Source organism: Lytechinus pictus, chromosome 3 (assembly GCF_037042905.1).
Source record: "Lytechinus pictus isolate F3 Inbred chromosome 3, Lp3.0, whole genome shotgun sequence".
NCBI lineage: Eukaryota > Metazoa > Echinodermata > Echinoidea > Temnopleuroida > Toxopneustidae > Lytechinus > Lytechinus pictus.
In genome coordinates, this window is record NC_087247.1 from 53,939,530 (window position 1) to 53,961,442 (window position 21,913).

The following is a 21,913-nucleotide window of genomic DNA, read 5'->3' on the forward strand; positions in this document are numbered from 1 at the left end:
GACCGTAATGCCACATGAGATATTAACACAAAAATATGACATTACAACTTTCCCCAGGGAGGGGGAGGGAGATGGCCAGCCGAGGCCGAGAGAGAGGGGGGGGGGTATTGGCTATGGTGGCACTCCTCATCCCTGCCTCTTTCATTGTGTCATTGGACTATATACATGCATGGGTCAGCTTTATAAGGGTAGTATTTTAGAAAGCTGAAATAGCATCGCTTTTGAATTCATCTTCTTCATAAGTTGAGGGATGACATACGCCCAACACTACCCCCTATGAAGCTACGCCCCCTCATTTTATTGAAGGTCACGTCCATCCCAGAAAAACGTTGATTTTAATAAATAGAGAAAAATCAAACTAGCATAAAGGCCCGTTTACACCGCATCCGGCACGGCGACCGTGCACGGCACCACGGCAATCCGGCACGGCAAAAAAAAATCGATCCCCACTAAATCCTATGAAACTGTTTCCACTTCAACGGTGCCGTGCCGTATTGTACAACACGGCGTAATTTGCCGGATTTGCAGATCGATCAGCAAGCCATTTTCAGAGCACGGCACACGGTTTTTTCACTTCTGGCCAATCACAGTCCAGATAAATTACGTCATTGCCCACATATTTTCTGATCAAGCGACAAATCGCCTGCGGTGATAGTCTATGGGAGTTTACGTGTTAAATGCAAAATCGCACATACACGTAGGTCTACGTGTATTACCTGCTGAAGAGAGGTGACTGAAGGAGGACTTGATCTTGCAATTCTTGGTCTGGTAAGCAACTAATTAAGAACAAGTGCCCAGAAGGAAAAACCAGTAAGACCAGTATTTTTTTTTACTGGTTTCCAGTAGATTTTTACTGGTTTCCAGTATATTTTTACTGGACCAGTTGATTTTTAACTGGACCAGTAAAAATCAACTGGAGACCAGTTCCAACAACTGCATTCCAGTTGAAGCAATTAGTAATACCAGTTAAATTGTTTTTCATCAAACTGATGCTACTGGTCCAATAAATGGTTTCCAGTAGATTTTTACTGGTTTCCAGTATATGTTTACTGGACCAGTTGATTTTTAACTGGACCAGTAAAAATCAACTGGAGACCAGTTCAAACAAAGTAGTAATACCAGTTAAATTGTTTTTCATCAAACTGGTGTTGTACTGGTCCAATAAATAATGACTTTATTTCAAGTCAGATCATATGACGAATTATGGAAAATGAATCTTGCAATTCAGATAAAGTTATTACCGTTATCATTTATCATTGTTATCATCATTCTTTTTATAATTAATATAATTATTATGATTATTATGATCATTGTTGTTATCATTCTTATTACTGTTATCATTGTTATTGATTTTGTAATTATTATTATCAATATTATCATAATTATCAAGTATGAACATTATCATTAAAATAATTATTTCCTTTTTTAAATGATTAAGATAAATCAAGATATATTCCTCTGATAGAGTCAACTGGTCTAAAGTAATTCATTGTTTGAAATTGAACTGGTCAAGACCAGTAATACCAGTAATTCTGATGATGCTGATCACGTGGTTTACCTCATTTGCATATTTCCTGTTTTTTAAAGAAAAATCAGGATTTAGAATGGAATATCCTTGCAATGGCACTCATTGTTGTTTAAAAACTTTCTAAATAAGTGTGTGAACTAATTCACAATGAAAATGTGTAATTTCATACATCACATTTAAAATAACAGCAGAAAGATTAATTTACTAACCATTTTTTTCATCACATTTCACTGACCATGGTATATAACAAACCAAATGCATGTAATAAATTGATCCAGTAAGACCAGTACGAGGACCAGTTCGACCAGTACCAGTAAAGACCAGCTGAAAATGGAAACCAGTACGAAGACCAGTGAGACCAGTAACAGCCACCAGAAACAAGACCAGTATAAAATTCCAGTAGTTCAAGACCAGTAAAATTTTAACTGGACCAGTATGACCAGTTAGACCAGTAAACCGATGTTCCAATTTCCAGAGTTACCAGTTAAAATTATACTGGTCTAACTGGTCCAGTGAAACTGGTTTTTCCTTCTGGGTGTCATTTCGCATACTGTAGAACCGAGCCCCAGAAAGTAGAGCACAAGAAAATAAGGCCAAATAATATAAGGCCGGCCTGGGATACGGCCTAACGTTATGATCTAACGAAGATCTATTCTAACGTAAGTTAGCTTAGCCTTAGACTCGGTCATAGGTTCTAACAAGATATAGGCTCCTATCTAATTTAGATAGGCTAGATGTTTATCCTAGCCTAAGTTACATCTAGATCTAACGTTAGACCTAATAGTAATGTTAGACTCGATAATCAATTAGACTGGCCTAACGTACCGTAATTAGGCTAGGCCTACTAAGTAAAAAAAGTTAGGACTTAAAGATAAATGAAAGTAGGCCTAGGCCTAGGCCTAGTTCATTAGTATAGTTGCAGGAAACACTGATTTCACGAGAAAGTGTGTAAAACCGAGCTTAATTGTCACTATATTATCGAGGATCTAGATCTGGTACAGTTACATGAACTGAACTTTGTGAAATCTTGAAATCTACGCTGAAAAATGTTCATACTGAAGATCACCAACACAGATAAGCGCACGTGGGACAGTGTACTATTAAAAATTATTGCTTTGAATGTCGGCCCGACGGCGACGCTTGACCCAAATCCCGTGCTTATTTGCTAATTTCTCAGCAATTACATAATTTCTTCCGGAATCCTTTGGCACATATTTTTTATTTATACAAACAGACACTTTGGTGGTCATTTCATTGGATTCTGTAGACTGTACGAACTCATTTTGAAATCGTTACCACAACTGGCATTTATCTTTAACTTAGTTAGTAGGCCTAACTTAGAGTCTAACTAAGTAACAGTAAAATTAGGCCTAACGTTACTTATAGTTAGATCTAACGTTAGGTAGACCTATAACTAACGTTAACAAAAGTTAGACCTGTTGTTGGTCTAACGTTAGGCCTCAGTAGTCTAGAGTCTACACATAGGTCTAACGTTAGTAACATTAGTACATGTAAGTTAGACCTCTGAACGAATATGATGAATTCCGGGATGAATTATTAAGATATAGACTGGCCTAGCCTATAGTAGTAGTGCTTTAGTTTTAGTAGTAGGGTCTATAATAGATGAGAGCTAGGCACTGAGTCGTTTTGTCAGCAGCAAGAGTGGCAGATAGGAGGGTGGCAAGGAATTAATAAGAGGGGATCTGGAGTGGTGAAACTTGGGTAGCCTGAACTGAAAGAAGTTAGACCGATTGCTCAGTTTGACCATATTTTTGTGGGACCCTCTGGTCGATCTGTTCTAGATCGAAACAAATGATGGAAAGTAGATCTAGACCCTAGTAGGAATTTTGGAGTCCTAGGCTAAGGAGTAAGGCTAACTTAGTTATTTCCCACAAACTCTCTGGAAAAGACTAGGCCTACGAATAAATAATGTAAAAACCTAGACTCTAAATCCTCCCCATATGACGTCATACTTAGGCTTAGCTAATTAACGTTAGACCTTGTTTTCATTGAAATATAGAGTCTAGGCCTAGTCACTAAATTTAGGCTACTATAATTTTGGAGAGAACTTGCATTAAAAAAAGTTATTGTTTCTAGTTTGTCAAAAATTGTCAGTCTGTTATTATGTAAAGGATTTTAAAATGAGCGCACTTTCCTTTATCCAGGGGCAGCTCAATCGTGGGGCGATGGGAAGGAGTTTGGGTTGGCACTGGTTTGCCCGAAATAGAAATCCCCCAGAACAAAAGTAACCCCTTTTCAATATGAAATATGTCCTTTGTGTGCTGGCATAACTTTTAAATCTGCACATTTCTGTTCCAAAAATTGATTGCTTTATTTGTGTAATTTCATTCTTTTTTCATTGGTTTATTTCTTATTTAGTATTTTTTTGGGGGGGGGGGGGGCTGAAGTGATTGGGTACGTATACTTTACAGAGAAGACATAATTTGCTGACATTTTATTCAACAAACATTTCATCCCTAAAAAAACATTATATGGCTTAGCTTATAGGCTCTCATGGAGGCAAAAAATTGTGCCTGTATCTTTTTTTTTCTTAACATGACCCTATGTTTACATGTACTTTTCAAATGATAAAAAATTATTATTTCAAGCTCTTGAAGGAATTTCTAGACGATCACTTTTCTCTACAACTAAGCAAAATCATTTCAGTTAGGAGAATTTCTATTTGTGCATTATAAAAATTGGACCCTGATCAGCAAGCCTGCCAGTTACAATGTAAATGTAAGAAATTGCTGATTGGGCACTGGCCTTTCACTAATCGCTTTTGCAATTCTTTAAACCTTTATTATTATTATTTGCTACTAAAATTTATATGGAATGTGTTGCATGACAGATAACCAACATGGAGGAAGCCCTTATCCTAGAAGTGTAGGAAAATCCATTCCTGTATGACAAGAGATTGGAGATGTTCAAGGATACAGAAGTAAAAAAATGATGTATGACATGACATTGGGCGTCAGCTTGTAATCTCAGGTTGGTATCATTTTACGTCATATTAAATTTTTTCAAACTTCACGATTTTGTCACTATCAATTTGAAGAAAAATATTGAACAATGTAAAAGAGTTATATTTGTATGTGGATGTTTGAAAGCAAATCAAGTTCACAATCTAACAACTGTAGCTAGCTTCTGGTTGTTGTAATTCAATGAATACCAATGGTAAGTTTTGGTCATTATGGCCATTTTTAAAATTGTTTGCACATGTGTAAAATAGTCTAGTGTTTAAAAAAAAAAAATTAAATGAGACACAAGAGCAAGGGTATGTAAATGCAGAAAGAGACCTTGCTTTGTGATGTGGACCAAAAACTATATACCAACCCCTCCTCACAAATACGTAATATAAATATCACGTCACTTTTACAAGCAAAAAAAAATGGAGGCAAAATTATTTACTATCAAAAGCATGTTGTCCAATTTCACATTGAAATATTTCGGGGGGGGGGGTGGGTAGGGCTTGAAATGAGTCATAAACAGAAATGAAAATTTTCAAAGGTTATAGGAATTAGATTTCGTGTTGTTTTTTCATTATTTGAAGGTGACGTAGCGAGTTGAGGGACAACTTCCTAAAAAACGACAGAAATGGAGAGGAAGAGTGGTGACGGAGCTCCCTCAAATGCAGCACGTAAATACAAGTACAGTGAGGCAATGGAATTCCTACTTCCCCACATACATAATCGAGAGTAGGATATTCAATATTTTGTTTTCTTATCCCAGGGAAGAGAGAATATTTGTATATCCAGTTGAATTCATGCAAAGAAATGTATTTTATAAATATGAATTCTGATATTGTGCTCCCTTTTGTGCTGCACTTAACCCAGGTTTAGTTTCTGGGTTCTGACAGGAATTCCTTGCAACAGGAAACGGTCGGGCAACAGCTATGGTATTAATTTGCACTTTGTGCACTCTGCAGGGTGGATATGAGCGCTCTCATACAAACTATACAAATCATTTTGAATTATACATTGATGATTGGCTCATTCTCTCATGTTTACATTAACCCGTTTCCTGTAATTATACATCCACATTTTCATTCAATATGATTTATCATATTTGTACTTGACTACCTGTGTAAAATAGTACAGGTTAATGGGTGTTGCATTTCCTTGAAGTGAGAGCCATTTGCCTTCAGAAAATTACCCTTAAAAAATATAATATAATAAAATAAAACTAAAGATGTTTCGAATATTAATGAAGTAAAGAACAGACAAACTGTATCAACTTGGTACATGAGAGTCGATTTTTTTAGTATTCATTATTATGAGTAAAACATATGAAATAAATTTGAACATATGATTTTTCTGTCAGCAGAACAAGTTCAATCTTGGATCCTGTGTTTGATGTGGACACACCAGGAGAAGCCTGTACCAAGCAGGAAGAAACTGAGCAGGAGAATGGTGGGTGACATCTGTCCACAACGTGGGTCGATCAGTCTTCCTCGTCAGCATCCTCAGGCACGTCCGCAACATCAGTCCAGTCTTCAAGTCCCAACTTCACTTCAAATCGAGGACACAATGTTGCAGTAATTTCAAAGCACTGACAGTCATGGTGACAACATAACTGTAGAAATTTTTTTCTCCAGCTTGTCCCCCTTTGTCCCACACTGTAAAAGTTACCTCAATGCCAGCTCCATTGCTATGAGGTTAAATTTCGGTCGTCTGAACATTGAACATACTACTATAGGAATTAAAGGTTTTGTGTCATCTAACTCCAAGTCGATTCTCATTGATGTTATAAACATCTCACAATTTAAGAATCCAAATATGTTTCGTAGATTAAAAAAAAAGTTAACGGAAAATGCTCTAACTTGCTATGCTCCACCGCTAAAAGGAGAGCTGATATCTTATTCCCTCTGACCATGGAGCTAATAGCTCTATGCTCTGACATCACTCAATACTCATCTGATTGTTAGCTAACAAAGGGACAGTGGTTTGTAGTTTGCCAGAGCTAACAACCTGTTAACAGTCTCAACATAAAAGATGCAATGTCAGACATGCAGCATCACCAACAAATGGAAATCGGTGTGTATATGATTACATCTGAATTACTTATGATAAATCCATATGAAATAAATCATTTGCAGGAAATCTACAACTTTAATGACTGATATCGTATTATAAACAACGACACCATTAAATGTGTTATTCTATAATTTCCACTTGAATTTTTCACTTTGACATCTCCATAGGCGGCGGAAGCGGATACAGGTCCCCCCTAAATTTGAGTTGGGGGACGGTCCCCCCCCCCCTAATTTTTTAGTTGATAACCTTTTTTTTATTTTTTGGCTTCCACCGCCAATGTACATCTCCCATTGTTACAGTTGCAAGTCAGTCTCAATTTGCAGAAATTACGATTGTAAAGGATTATGATCTTCCTCTTTTGTAGATCTGGAAAATATCGTCTGAGCATGTTCACCATTTATTAAAAACATATTTATTTCTTAAATTATACTTGAATTTAAATTCAGGATTTGTTCACAGATAAGAGAAGTTGAGCATTTTGCACATCACAGAAATTTGGTTCATGCAAATACATGTATTAACATGATCACTATGAGGCGCCGAATGTACCAATATTATATAGAACAATTATTTGTTATATAATCATTATTTATTAAATAATAACTATTATTTATATATAATTTGCATTTTATTTGTAAATAACTATTATATAAAATATCATTTCTAATTATTTATATATAATTCCAAGTAATACTTCATTATTTGTAAATAATAATAGTTCGACATTCCATTATTTATAAATAATGATTATTTGTTTTTCATTATTTATAAATAATGATTATTTGTTTTTCATTATTTATAAATAATGATTATTTGTTTTTCATTATTTATAAATAATGATTATTTGTTTTTCATTATTTATATATAATGATTATTTGTTTTTCATTATTTACAAATAATGATTATTTGTTTTTCATTATTTATAAATAATGATTATTTGTTTTTCATTATTTATAAATAATGATTATTTGTTTTTCATTATTTATAAATAATGATTATTTGTTTTTCATTATTTATAAATAATGATTATTTGTTTTTCATTATTTACAAATAATTATTATTTGTTTTTCATTATTTATAAATAATGATTATTTGTTTTTCATTATTTATAAATAATTTGTTGAGTTTTCCATTACTTATAAATAATGATTATTTGTTAAATAATGAAAACGTCTACTTCATTATTTATAAATAATTTTTTCGAGTGCACCATTATTCTCATTATTTATAAATAATCATTATTTAATGTTCGAGTTTTCCATTATTTATAAATAAAGATTATTTGTTAAATAATGAAATATCTACTTCATTATTTATAAATAATAATTTTGTTTCAATATCCCATTATTTATAAATAATCATTATTTATAAACAATTTTTACAGTTTGCCATTATATGCAAATAATCATTATTTATATACAAATAACCATTATTTATTAAATAATGCCATTATTTATTAAATAATGCCATTATTTATTAAATGGTCGCGTCGCTGTCTCGCTTTCAAGATTTTTTTGAGAAACTTTACGCGCGTCCTAGCTGCCCCCCCCCCCCCCCCCCGGTAAAAATTCTGTGTAAGGCCATGATGATAATGTGATAAAAATAATGAAAATGAAAAGTACATATAAATCAATGTGCCAGAATGGCCGTTCACAGAATTTCTTTCGGGGGGTGGGGGCAGACGCGTGTAAACGTTCTCAAGTTGAAAGCGAGACAGCGAAGCGACAAAGCTTGTCATTTGGGCTTGGTCCCGTGGCTGTCTCGCTTTCAAGATTTTTTTGAGAAAGTTTACGCGCGTCATGCTCCGGCCCCGGCCCCCCTGGAAAAAATTCTGCGTAAGGCCATGTTGATAATGAGATAAAAATAATGAAAATGAATCAATAATAAATCAATGTGCCAGGCTCTTTAGAGCATGGCCGTATACAGAATTTCTTTCGGAGGAGGGGGGGGGGGGAGCAGACGCGTAAACGTTCTCAAGTTGAAAGCGACACAGCGAAGCGACCAAGCTTGTCATTTGGGCACTTTTCGGAGTTTTAAAAGTGAAATACGAAGGCTTTCGTGCACACTTTTGGTGAATTTTGTGATAATTTTCAATAGAAAAATAAGTTTTTAAAAATTTAGGGGTCATCATGCCCCCTGTATTGTCGTTGCGAGCATTTTGGGGCCAGGGTGAAATCGCCCCAAACGCCTCAAACAGACACTCCAAAATGTATTTGAAGTGCATTATTAGAACTGAAACTTATCTCTACACCAGGAAAAATTAACTTAACAAAAAAAGCAACAAGAAATATTTATAAAAAGTAGAAGGGCCTGTACAAGTACACTGATATTTCACTCTCTCAGCTCATATGCACTTGATCGACTTCCATCGAGGATTCGGGCTAAATTCCGCCCGCCACTTCCGGGGACCAACCAACGTAGTATTTCGATGAAGAGCACTCCGTCGATTCACCGGTTGTCCCTACCGTACACGCGCGCCTATGGGGATTGTGAACTGTAGGAAAAATCGTATAAAATTACACTTTTTGATATTTCTACGAAGACGAAGTTATATAGAAAATGAAGAATATTACAATCAGACCATATCCCTAGAAAATTGCTTCAAGAAATGTCATTATGAAGAGGAAATGGACAAAAATTTGTGAAGAAAAATCACGAAAAAGGAAATCGCATAATGAATATTCATATCATGGGCGGTCCCACATTTGCATGTTATAGCGAGTTTTCCATTATTTAATAAATAATGGCATTATTTAATAAATAATGGCATTATTTAATAAATAATGGCATTATTTAATAAATAATGGCATTATTTAATAAATAATGGCATTATTTAATAAATAATGGTTATTTGTATATAAATAATGATTATTTGTATATAATGGCAAACTGTAAAAATTGTTTATAAATAATGATTATTTATAAATAATGGGATATTGAAACAAAATTATTATTTATAAATAATGAAGTAGATATTTCATTATTTAACAAATAATCTTTATTTATAAATAATGGAAAACTCGAACATTAAATAATGATTATTTATAAATAATGAGAATAATGGTGCACTCGAAAAAATTATTTATAAATAATGAAGTAGACGTTTTCATTATTTAACAAATAATCATTATTTATAAATAATGAAAAACAAATAATCATTATTTATAAATAATGAAAAACAAATAATAATTATTTGTAAATAATGAAAAACAAATAATCATTATTTATAAATAATGAAAAACAAATAATCATTATTTATAAATAATGAAAAACAAATAATCATTATTTATAAATAATGAAAAACAAATAATCATTATTTATAAATAATGAAAAACAAATAATCATTATTTATAAATAATGAAAAACAAATAATCATTATTTATAAATAATGAAAAACAAATAATCATTATTTATAAATAATGAAAAACAAATAATCATTATTTATAAATAATGAAAAACAAATAATCATTATTTATAAATAATGGAATGTCGAACTATTATTATTTACAAATAATGAAGTATTACTTGGAATTATATATAAATAATTAGAAATGATATTTTATATGATAGTAGTTATTTACAAATAAAATGTAAATTATATATAAATAATAGTTATTATTTAATAAATAATGATTATATAACAAATAATTGTTCTATATAATATTGGTACATTCGGCGCCTCATAGATCACTAGTAATGCACTATCAAATATCAACACATGGAACCAGTTACTGTGAGAATAAAAATGATGGGTACTGGACGGAACGTTTCTGGACTAATGTTTTATTTTGGAAACAGAGATCTAGGATTGTTTGAAATATGACAAAATGTTAGAAACAAAATTTCATCTCTAAACAGAATGGCAATGACACTCCTGTGGCCTGTTTCATAGAGAGGTACAACTATCATAATTTTGTCTTTAATATGGCGCAACATCCAATTATAATTGTGGTTTCCATGGTAGTTGCCATAATGTTAAAGTACTTTTGAAATGAGCCCCTGGACATGAAGAATACTGACAAAAGAAAGTTGATTGTGAAATAAAAAGAATACATTCATCTTCAAGAATTTTTTTGACGCCCCATGCATTTTTTGTTGTTTATATATCCCGTATTATTTTTTTCTGTAATAAACTAATGAGCATCACTTTTTTTTCAACAACAAATATAATGTAGATTGCTGAAGAACCTAAAATATATTTGGAGCTGAACTAAACTCAAAATAAAGATGTCGACAAAATGAAGTCCAGTGTTGCTCTTATTTATTGGGCCAGACCTCACTTGGCATTGCTTTTAAAGAACAAGTCCACCCCAACAAAAAAGTTGATTTGAATAAAAGAGAAATATCCAACAAGCATAACACTGAAAATATCATCAAATTCGGATGTAAAATAAGAAAGTAATGACATTTTAAAGTTTCGCTTAATTTTCACAAAACAGTTATATACACATCCTGATCGGTATGCAAATGAGGAGACTGATAACGTCATTCGCTCACTATTTATTTTGTATTTTATTATATGAAATATGAAATGTAATTTTCTTCTCATTGTCAAGAGAAACAACAATTAATTCCTCCCTGAACATGTAGAATTAGCATTGGTTTAGTCAAGTTGGTCATTATTGTCAAATAAATGAAATATTGTATTTTTCAAACAATAAAAAAAAAGAAATAGTAAGGGACATCAACTGTCTCATTTACATATCACTGAGGTGTGCATATCACTCTTTTGTGAAAATAAGCGAAACTTTAAAATGTCATAACTTTCTTATACATCCGATTCTGCATGAATTATGCTAGTTTGAATTTTTTCTATTTATTCAAATCAACAGTTTTCTTGGGTGGATTTGACCTTTAAACAAATAATATACCGTATTCAAATATGTTCAGAAATAATTTCGAATAACCAATTTAACTAATAGAAACAGAGAGAATAGAAGAATCAAGAAAAGTGGAAGAACTAAGGGTGAAAGGTGAACCAATGAGCACGAGGTCATGAATGAAGAAGAATTTTCTGAATATAAATGAGAAGACAATAGAAACATGTGGAGTTGTAATGGCAATAGAATCTGATATATAAACTAAGGAATGAGATAAACTAAGGAATGAGATGAACAGGTGACAATGGCATAGAAATGGGAAGTGAAGTATGGAAAGCAAAGTGTAAAATAAAAAGATTAATCATGACAAAATTCAATTACATAATAGAACGATCCATTCCGTATAGATATGAGTGAATAACAAAGAATATTTGTGTCTGTCCAATGAGCAGTCCGTCAGATTGATGCTTCTTGGTGGAATTCAAGACAAGATTAATTTATACATAGGACATAGATACACGAAAATCCTTAAAAATTACTTCTTGCCACGCCTGAAGCAGGCTTCTTTGCCTTGGGTTTTCATGGGTACATTGGACGGTTTTTGCCTGCTGGACGGGATCCGTGCACGGCTTTATTGCCGTGCCGTGGAGCAGTGGAAACTGGAAAACAGGACGGCGTGCCGTATGCCGTGCCGGAATGCCGTGCACGGTCGCCGTGCCGGATGCGGTGTAAACGGGCCTTAACGCTGATTTTTTCATCAAAATCGGATGTAAAATGAGAAAGTTATGGCATTTTTAACTTTCGCTTATTTTTCACAAAACAGTGATATGCACAACTCAGTGTTACGTAAATGAGTCAGTCGATGATGTCCATCACTCACTATTTCCTTTTTTTTTATTTATAATAATTTATACAATATTTCTTTTTTGGGGGGGGATTTGACAATGAGGACCAACTTGACTGAACCATATAGTATTAAACAATGCTAATTCCATATGTTCAGGGATGAATTAATCGTTGTTTCACTTGACAATTAGGAGAAAATTAGAATATTTCATATTTCATATAATAAAGTACAAAAGAAATAGTGAGTGGATGACGTCATCAGTCTCCTTATTTGCATACCGACCAGGATGTGCATATAACTGTTTTGTGAAATTAAGCGAAACTTTAAAATGTCATAACTTTCAATTTTACATCCGATTTCGATGAAATTTTCAGTGTTATGGTTGTTGGATTTTTCTCTTTTTATTCAAATCAGCTATTTGTTGGGATGGACTTGTCCTTTAAGTGTGAGTAACCGTTCGCCGTTTTCAACAACCTGCGTGCATGTTTGATAGACTTGGCAGTGAGGAAGCGTTGGATTGCTATTTGACTGACAGCGTACTGGGTGAGACCACTAAATCCTGCTCCGATTGTTGATCCCCAGAATGTGATGCGTACAGTAGGATCCAAGGAAAACCTGAATGAAGAAGACAAGATGTAAAGAATCAATCTTGTGCGATTGAAATATAAACGAATTTAAACCATTAATCCAATAATAAAACTATGCCTGACATACCTGGCGCATATGAATACCATTTTGTTCTCTCTTTTTTTTTTTTTTTTTTCAATAAACGTGTCGACATACTTCCCTGTGGGGTCAGAGCTCATCTTCTGCTGTGATTATATTTGACATGCTGGATGGATCATTATAATTCATAACTTCCACACTCCCACCAATACAAAAATCAAGTTTAATGCACCCTGTATATAGTGCTTTGTACTGTCTTGAACTTCTTAGAGGCCCATCATTAGTAATTTATTAGTAATTGTGAAAACAAGGAGCATTGGCTAACATAATATTACAATGGAACTATAATAATACTAACCACCAGAAATTCAGGTGACCATTTTGTTTATTGTACTCCCAAACGTAGTCAAAACCTCCAGTACGGATAGAACCGAGTACAACTACGATGACGAAGGAAACTAAGAGGACGACGAATTGGATGACGTCAGCCCAAATAACACCCTTGATTCCTCCCTATTTTGGTAATAAAAGCGATCATGGTTTTAATAATACAACTTTAAGACACATCTCGTCCATGCATCGTATATCTCCTCTATTTTGTTTAGGCCTGTGATTTGGTTAGCACCCATCTCTTCCAGCTGTCTCACTTCTTTCCGTTCCTAGATGTTTTCAGGGGGGGGGGTATTCTTTTTATTTGGCAATCGGTCAATTTGACTATTTTCATGGAACAATAATAGTCTTGACAGTGACTTTCACTGACTATTCAACTTTTAGCCAACCAGATACAAGTATTTCAGTAGCTATGACAGCGTCAGTAATCTATCACTTCATACAATGATTTCCAGATCCAATTGGCTCAACTGTTAATTGACTCATCGCCAATGCTAACTTCCGTTTAAAGAAAATGTGTCCTTTCTTTTTTAGAAGGAAAGTATAATAAGCAGGTGCACATTCAGATCGATCTCTCAGTCTCTCTCCATCAATCTTTCTATATTTACCCATAATACATTCATGCTCCGAGGTATTTCTTGATCATCTTATGTAAAACAAAATTACCACTTGAAGTAGGCCTATCCCAAATTTCGTATAAAGTTATCAGTGAATATCAACCATAATTTCTATATAAACAATATATCAAATCCACTATAGGACATACTTTACCAATGCTGTATAGATGACGCATACTGCTCCGCTCAGAAGGATAGTTGCATAAATTGGTAGGTCAGTTACTGAAAACAGATGATGAGGATAATCATAATTATCAAATGCTCCACCTTCATCTTCAGATCATAATTTCATAACCGATTAAATTTATTTCCCCATGAATAAATATGAAATATTGTGTATCGTGGCTTCGATGTTTATACAAGCAAAAGAGGATATTCACCATAAATTAATTGAAATACAAGATCTTGGGTCCCGTATCATTGTTTGTACTATTTATGAAATACTGTACTTGCATTTTTAAAGTTTTCATCATTAGCCTCGGAAAGCAATAACTAAATTTGTGAGTATCATAAATTAATTTTTAGTCAACCTAATATACCCTAATCAGAGACATCTAGGTATCTCAATTGAAACCTATCGATGTACATCATATCCATACACTGTGGATTTTCCCCCTTTTTATCATCAAGGACTTAACCTGCATTATTGCAAGTCAATTGTCTTTCTATTTCATTCAATGTGTATAAAAAATCATTGATCAATCGAAGACCGTTTATATACTTCATATACTTAAACATTAATTTTCAGACACCACCCCATTATGACAATTCAAGTTCAAGTTCAAGTTTATTTAAACCAATCAAAACAAGAGACATTACACAGTTTAACAAAATTGAGAATAGATGATAGGTTTGGGACCCCAAAGAAGCAGAGCTTGTGAGAGGGGCCCCTTGTAAAGTACATTACAACAATAATGAGAAAATATACCAAGAATGGCTCCTACTTATATAATATAGCCCCCAACCCCTGACTCTTTGTGAGATGTGAGGTTTTTTTTTAGTATAATAGGTCTGTGTACCTGCTTGGATTGCCAATGCAGGGGCGTATATCACTATAGCCATGTAGAACTCCGTCTGTAGAATGAACAAAACGGTCCCAGCAATCCGTACAATCACACCAAATCGGAGATGAAGATACTGAAAGATAACACAAACTGCTTCGAAAGAGAGCACTTTTTCAAATTTCATATGATTCCATTTGCCCCCAATTTGTCAAACATGCTCCTGAAAGACTTTACTCTGGTTGAGTTTGAATGAATGCAGGATGGTGGTATATGAACTATAGGAAAGTTTCATGAAGCTTCTAATCAGTTATTTTCACCCCATGGCTTTTATTCACCAGCGTATTTTGAAATGGGGACCAGACGAACTACAGGTGACCAGGGCTGCAGGTGACGTCACATTTCTTTGAATCAATTGAGTTATAGCATGGGTCCATGGTTATAGAGGTAAAAAAGAATACAGGGCACAGGCATCTACATTATATATTCTTATTCCTTCTTTCTCCCTCTCCCCCACCCCCCTCCCTTTTCACTATACTTGGGGAATCACTGCTCCTTGCCCCCTATAGTGACAACGCATTTATTAGTCGATGTCCCCCTCCCCCTTTTACAAATAGTTTCGTGACAACTGTACAATTATATCACTGAACTCTGTACGTTTTTATATTCAGTTTCTCAAATATTGTTTCGCCATAAACCATATCACTATTACCAGCATAGCACAAGCTATTTTGTATAAATCATATGCTTATTACATGTATATCTAAATAAGCGCTGTATGGTCTATATAAAATCGTAGATGATTATTTAACCAAAGCATGTAGTCAATAAAGTAAAAAATAATTGTCGATATTTTCATGTTATTTTATCATTCTGTCATGGGTGTCCGATATGAATAAATTAACTTTCCGGACTGAGTAATCTTTTTTTGTAAACATCATAAAAATGGAAGAGTGAATACTTAGATTGTGGTAGCTATAAACTTACCCACACTCTTAAAATGTTGGGCAACATGCTGTCCACACAACAATTGGTAATTTTTTTTTATCCAACTCTGTGGTAGTTTTCACCTAAAGCACACATTGGCTTAAAATAACCCAGAATTGGATAAAGTTTTAACAAATTGTTGGGTGGACAGTATGTTGCCCAACATTTTAAGAGTGCACATAATTTATCAATGTTACAGTTTGTAACAGATTCTATAGAATATTGAAGCCCGATTGAAGTAATCGTGTACTAGTATAGCGGTCTACCGTAGTGAGTTGCTCATTTTGACATTGTCGTAATTTTTTTCGTCAATACCATTTGGTATAATGTTACCAATATCCATGGTCTATTGATCATACTAATCATTAGTCAGAAAAAGAAGGAGGAGGGTGGGAAGGGGAATGTGGGAGAAAATATGCACATCGTTTGTCTTCATTCACTCGTTTCGCTTGATATAATAAAAGCGAAGTGCTCTCCATCTCAGCAAATGTTTTGGGTGATGGTCAAAATATCATACCTTACATTTTTATTAGACCACGAAATATGCATGTATAAAAATTTATTTCCTCTTTGCACTGTTGTATATTATAAAGTAGAGCAAGTGCATGCTTAACAATTATGGTAAGAAAAAAGTAAACGAATAAGGTTCATCGAAGGCGTTAGCAAGCGAGGTAAAATCTGGTTTAAGATTTTATCACAAAATTATTTTCTCTGATTTTCATCACTTACTGCGTATAAGATGCATGGCAGTTCAATTAATTGTTCAAAAGGGGAAACTTAGAGGTCAAAGTGAAAGGAGAGTGTTTCCCTCTTCGAATCCTTTATCTCACTCGAATTTAGACACTATACTATACCATATAATTTTTTTTTCACAGTTTCTACAAAAGAAGTACAATACATAGGCCTACAAATGTTATGAAGAATAAACATTTCATGGTGTTTTGTCATACAAGCGTAACAAAAGACGGACAACAAGACAATTGTGTTGGTGCGCAAACCAATGTCTTGATGAAATACACATTGATAACCGACTTTCATTTTCTTTTATTTTTAAACTTTGGAACACAATACCCGAAGGCTATTCGTTTTTTAATTGCAAATGACTAGGTCCACCACTCATGAGTGGATCTATAGTTTTTTTTTCTCCAAGGGGAGGGGGTGAACTAGAAGGACCATCACCGATTTTTTTTCTCTCACTATTTTGAACGCGCGAAGTGTGCTTCCTAGGGGGGAGGGTGCTTCCTAGGGGGGAGGGTGCAAGGAGGGGGAGTTACCCCCCCGCGAAGTTTTCGATGTCTCATCCATTTCAAATAAAAAGAAGAGGTCTCCTGTGTCTACAGTAACCTTATCAGCTCGAATTCGAATCGACTTTATTGCTGTGTCAAAAAAAAATGGTTTTCGAAAGAAAATATGAGCGCCTAAAATTGGGAAAAGATCGAGGAACATAATCCCTCTTCCCGCGCAAAGCGCGGAAGCTAAATCATTTAATATAACTTTTGAGAACAGAAAAGTGAATTCATTGAGAGGTATAAAATGCCAAACTTGGTATGAATTTGAGAGCAGAAATTATTATAGACAACGTGGCAATCTATTGGACGAAATGGTCAATGGACAATAAACTGGACCATTTGATCTTGACAAGTCGTTCATATAGACGAAATGCCAATAGACCAAAAAATCATGAACATTGAGCCAGATGGCGTCGGACCGGCGGAAAATTTATCATCAGTAGTTGACCTGAAATAAAGTAAAGGGACACTCAGAACAATATGATACGAAATGTGGTAAATGAAAAGTGGTGAAATGAATAAGCCGATTAGCACAATCTATCATGATCTATTAAGAATATGCATAACTTATATTTTTCTTTCATCGAAATTATGCAAATGTTTTACATCCCACGAGTAATAGTTAATTTTCTTTTGATGATATTTAGTATCTTGCTCTTTTACATTTATATTACATGTGCAATTCATATATATTTTTCAGGCTGGGTGGTCCCTTTAATTTTGAAAGAGCAGGTAGTTACGATGTCAAGTACTCACTTCATATGCACTGATTAAACCAAGTCCGTAGTAGACAGGTATGAATATCACCGCAGTTATAGACATCTTGATGATAAATGAGAAACTAGTCCACCAATACTGGACACCATAGGTGTAGATCTCAGACGGTATGCCGAGGAGAGTGATGGCGGACAGAAATGAAACAGCAGTCGACAACGCGATGGGGAAAGCACTCATACTACGATCAGCGAGTAGGTAACTTATGACAAGAGATAATGTAACAGGTATAACTGGTTGTGAAAAAAATGACAAAATGTTTTTTGCAATGCATATAGACTTCGATTCATAGTTTACAATGTTCATTATATTACAGCAATTAAGCATTTTCTAATTGTATAAAGCTTAACTGAACAAGTGAGAGATACATGGAGTTCGCTAAAAATAGAAGAATGTTTTCTGAAATATCATTTGTATACTATTTTGACGAAGCAATAATAATAGTATATATCATTCACAAAAGGAGATCTGGAACTATCAGCATCATATATCGTTGTTGTCTTTACCATTAGTGGTGCTGGACGATTATAATCAGATTTAGGGGGTGTTGCAAGAAAATATTTGAAATCAATTGCAAATTTTCTGTTGCAGTTTTACAGATGATTAATCGATTCTAACTGTAGCAAATCTGATTAAACTGCTTGTTTCAAGAAGCAGACGAGAAATTAATCGCAAATTCGCAATCAATTTCAAAACTTCTGATTGATATAGGAACTAAAATGGGCTTGCAATTGATCGCAAGTTTCTTGCAATGCGCCAATAGAGTTAGGGAGTCGAACCATGGGTTTGACCCCCAACTCATTGTCTGAGCAAAACGTTCAGGCACCACTGATCACTGTGACGCCATCACCTCCACTACCACTACCATCATCATCACCACCACCACCACACTACCCCCACCATCATCTCAGTTCATCATTATCATCATCGTCACACCACAACCATCACCATCACCACCATCATCATTACCATCATCATCATCACCACCATCATCATCATCATCATCACCACCATCATCATTACCATCACCACCATCATCATTACCATCATCATCATCATCATCACCACCATCATCATCATCATCATCATCATCTTTATCATCATCACGGCATCACCACCACCATCATCGCCACTATATAGATAAAATTTATAATACCTGAATATGTTCTTCCTATACTTATATAATCATCCTATGAATGTTATCATAGAGTTGTGGTTGCGGTAATAGACCCATGTGCTAATAATATGATATCAAAATGATATCAAATTAAGATTTCCATACACAGTAAAAAAAATAGTACGCTGTTTAAGCATGTCACCTTAACAACAAGTTGTTTAAACGTTTTTGTAATTGTTTAAACTTTTTAAACAAGTTGTTTATAAAGTTTAAACAGTTGTTTAAAAAGTTCAAGCAGTTGTTAAAAAAAATTAAACAAAAGTTGTTAGAGTGACGGGCTTAAACAACGTGCTTAAAATTTTAAACAGCGTTTTTACAGTGTACACAATAAATTGTGCTCAAAAGTAAGTGAACCCCACCACAAAACTCCTATCGAGTGTTGAATGCAAACAACAACACTAGGCCTACAATGTTCGGAGAGCCCAGAGAAACAAACTTTATTGAATAACATTTCATCACCATCATGACTTCACAATTGAATATCTAAAACATGACAGAACTTATCGGGGAACTTATAAACACTTAAAACAATTATGTTCATTTTCTGGTGGGGTTCACTAACTCCTGACGTAACTCCACTAGACGTAATAAGAAAGGTTTGAACCGTATTTTATGAATGTAGTACAAATTGAATCGAAATCACGATTAATATGTTTCGAAGTATGCCTATACCTTGAAGTCGTTTTCTGTCCTCCCCCAGCAAAAGCATGGTAGAGTCCTGTAATGATCGAAGCTACCAACATACTAATGAAAACCACATAGTCGATGGCCGTAAATGGCTCTGTATCCCCGGACAATGTCGAGTTCATTGTCGTGTTCGAATCCATTTCCAGAATGACGGGTTATATGCAAGAGTATCAATGTTGCGTTTGGGGAACTTCTTATTACAGTTTTTTCCAATGGAGTTCGTAATAGCTGGGTTAGATTATAAGAGTCCTGTGGGGTGCAGTGTAGATAGGCAGTTGGTGTGCAGTCGCGATGTTACTTTGAAGATAGGAGAGCTACAGTTGACATGGTAGAACCATAGATATATACTCCTATTTATATATATAGTAACGAATTCATTCGATTACCCTGTCTTCAGAAAGGTAAATCAATATACTAATTCCTTTGAGAGAATGCACATTGAAGTTCAACCACTCGGCAACCACTGAGCGAGTCAAGTTCCACTTAAAAATAAAGTGGAAGGTTTTATTGCGCTGTGCTTCAGTTTCACAGGGTCGATACGGTCGTTAATGCATGAGAGGGACCAAAAGGTCAAAATTAAGGTCAGGTCGCTCAGATTAATTGTTGGCGATCGCGTATCTAGAGGAGGGGAATTAGGGATATGAATTATGATATGTACCTCCAGGGCGTACCCCCACCGCCCCCACCCCTCCTCTCCTTGTAGGCAAACTTTTCATATGCAGGATATACATGATATAGGGCACTGAAGTGAGGTCGACTCCTTTGCATTCAAAGAATCACCTTTAAAAATCTCTGGTCAGTGTATTTGATGACAAGTATAGGGCCATAGCTATCTGATAACCAAACAGACCAAAACCTGCAATAGGCCTATACAACTTTTGCCATTTTTCAATCGATGGAATCGTAACTTAATAATGTGCGTTTATACATGTATACATTTCATAAACGCCTAGATTTTCTATAGCTATAGCATTTGAGCTTAAATTGTGCACCATATAAGATGAAATACCCCATGCAGTGGCGTAACAGGCGGGGGGGGGGCAAGCTGTCCCCCTGGCAGAAGTTCAGCGGGAAAATAAAAAATAAAATGGAAAAAGATAAAAGGGAGAAAGGTAAAATAAAAAAGTGAAAAGAAAGGGAAAGAAAGAAAATAAATAGGGAAAATTGAAGGAAAGCGGGAATAGGAAGAAGAACATGTGAGGAAATGCAAAATATCCTACTCAGTGGCGTACCGTGGGTCACGGCATTGGGGGCACCAGCAAAAAAATTTAGTCACTTAGTGAGCGTGCAAAGCGCGCTCAATTGTCAGGTATACTGACCTAATAGAGACATTTTAAGGAAGCACTTGTAGTCATTGTAATCATGAATAACATACGCATCTCAGGGGAGCGTTTCATCAACATTTTTGTCCGACAAGTTGTCAGATCTGACAACTTTCCCTGATTCTGATTGGGTGAGAGGTACTGTTACTATGGTAATTGTCGGATAAAACAGGACTTGTCGGATAAAATCCTTTCATGAAACGCTCCCCAGTAATCAAATAATGCGAGCGCGAAGCACGAGCTGAAATTTTTGTATATATTGACCCCAAACAGGAATTTTTTAAGGAGTCTGATTTAGAGTATACATATCTCACCATAGTCATGTATGTATGAGCTGAAAAATTTTGATATTCAGACCTAAAAAGGGACATTATAATCGAATTTTTGTAATCATGATACGTACCCGTCTCGCTAAACAATGCGAGTGCGAAGCGCGAGCCGAAATTTTTGTATATATTGACCCCAAACAGGGAGATTTTAAGGACAATATTTTAGGAATCCCTTAATATACATATCTCACATAGTCATCTAATGCGAGTGCCAAGCGCTTGCTGATTTTGTTAGAATTACATTTAAACACATATTAAGCACTTGTTGTCATTGCAATCATGAATAACATACGCATCTCACTAATCAATATTGCGAGCGCGAAGCGCAAGCTGAAAATTTAGAAAATTCAGACCTGACGAGGGACATTGTACGGCTTGTTTGTAGGAATTCACGAAAGCATACGTATTTCACTAACCAAATGATGCGAGCGCGAAGCACGAGC

At 34.7% G+C, this 21,913-nt stretch overlaps 1 protein-coding gene and 1 long non-coding RNA gene across 3 annotated transcripts; one reads left to right on the top strand and one right to left on the bottom strand.

Moving 5' to 3' along the window:
• The first annotated feature begins 411 nt into the window (after nucleotides 1–411).
• Nucleotides 412–6,109, top strand: LOC135153761 (uncharacterized). 2 transcript variants are annotated; one of them, XR_010293269.1, is made up of 4 exons: nucleotides 412–768; nucleotides 4,380–4,519; nucleotides 5,082–5,226; nucleotides 5,855–6,109. It is a non-coding gene; the product is annotated as an uncharacterized LOC135153761 (long non-coding RNA). The 2 variants fall into 2 exon arrangements; XR_010293268.1 differs by having other exon boundaries at nucleotides 413–768; nucleotides 5,852–6,107.
• A 4,578-nt stretch (nucleotides 6,110–10,687) lies between these two features.
• Nucleotides 10,688–20,357, bottom strand: LOC135153762 (sodium-dependent multivitamin transporter-like). The gene is made up of 6 exons (XM_064097897.1): nucleotides 19,805–20,357; nucleotides 17,938–18,157; nucleotides 14,924–15,041; nucleotides 14,059–14,126; nucleotides 13,256–13,410; nucleotides 10,688–12,846 (listed from the first exon to the last, which is right to left on the bottom strand). Exons 1-6 carry the CDS (start codon nucleotides 19,957–19,959, stop codon nucleotides 12,642–12,644), a joined length of 921 nt encoding a protein of 306 aa, XP_063953967.1. The 5' UTR covers nucleotides 19,960–20,357; the 3' UTR covers nucleotides 10,688–12,641.
• Nucleotides 20,358–21,913: the final 1,556 nt, after the last annotated feature.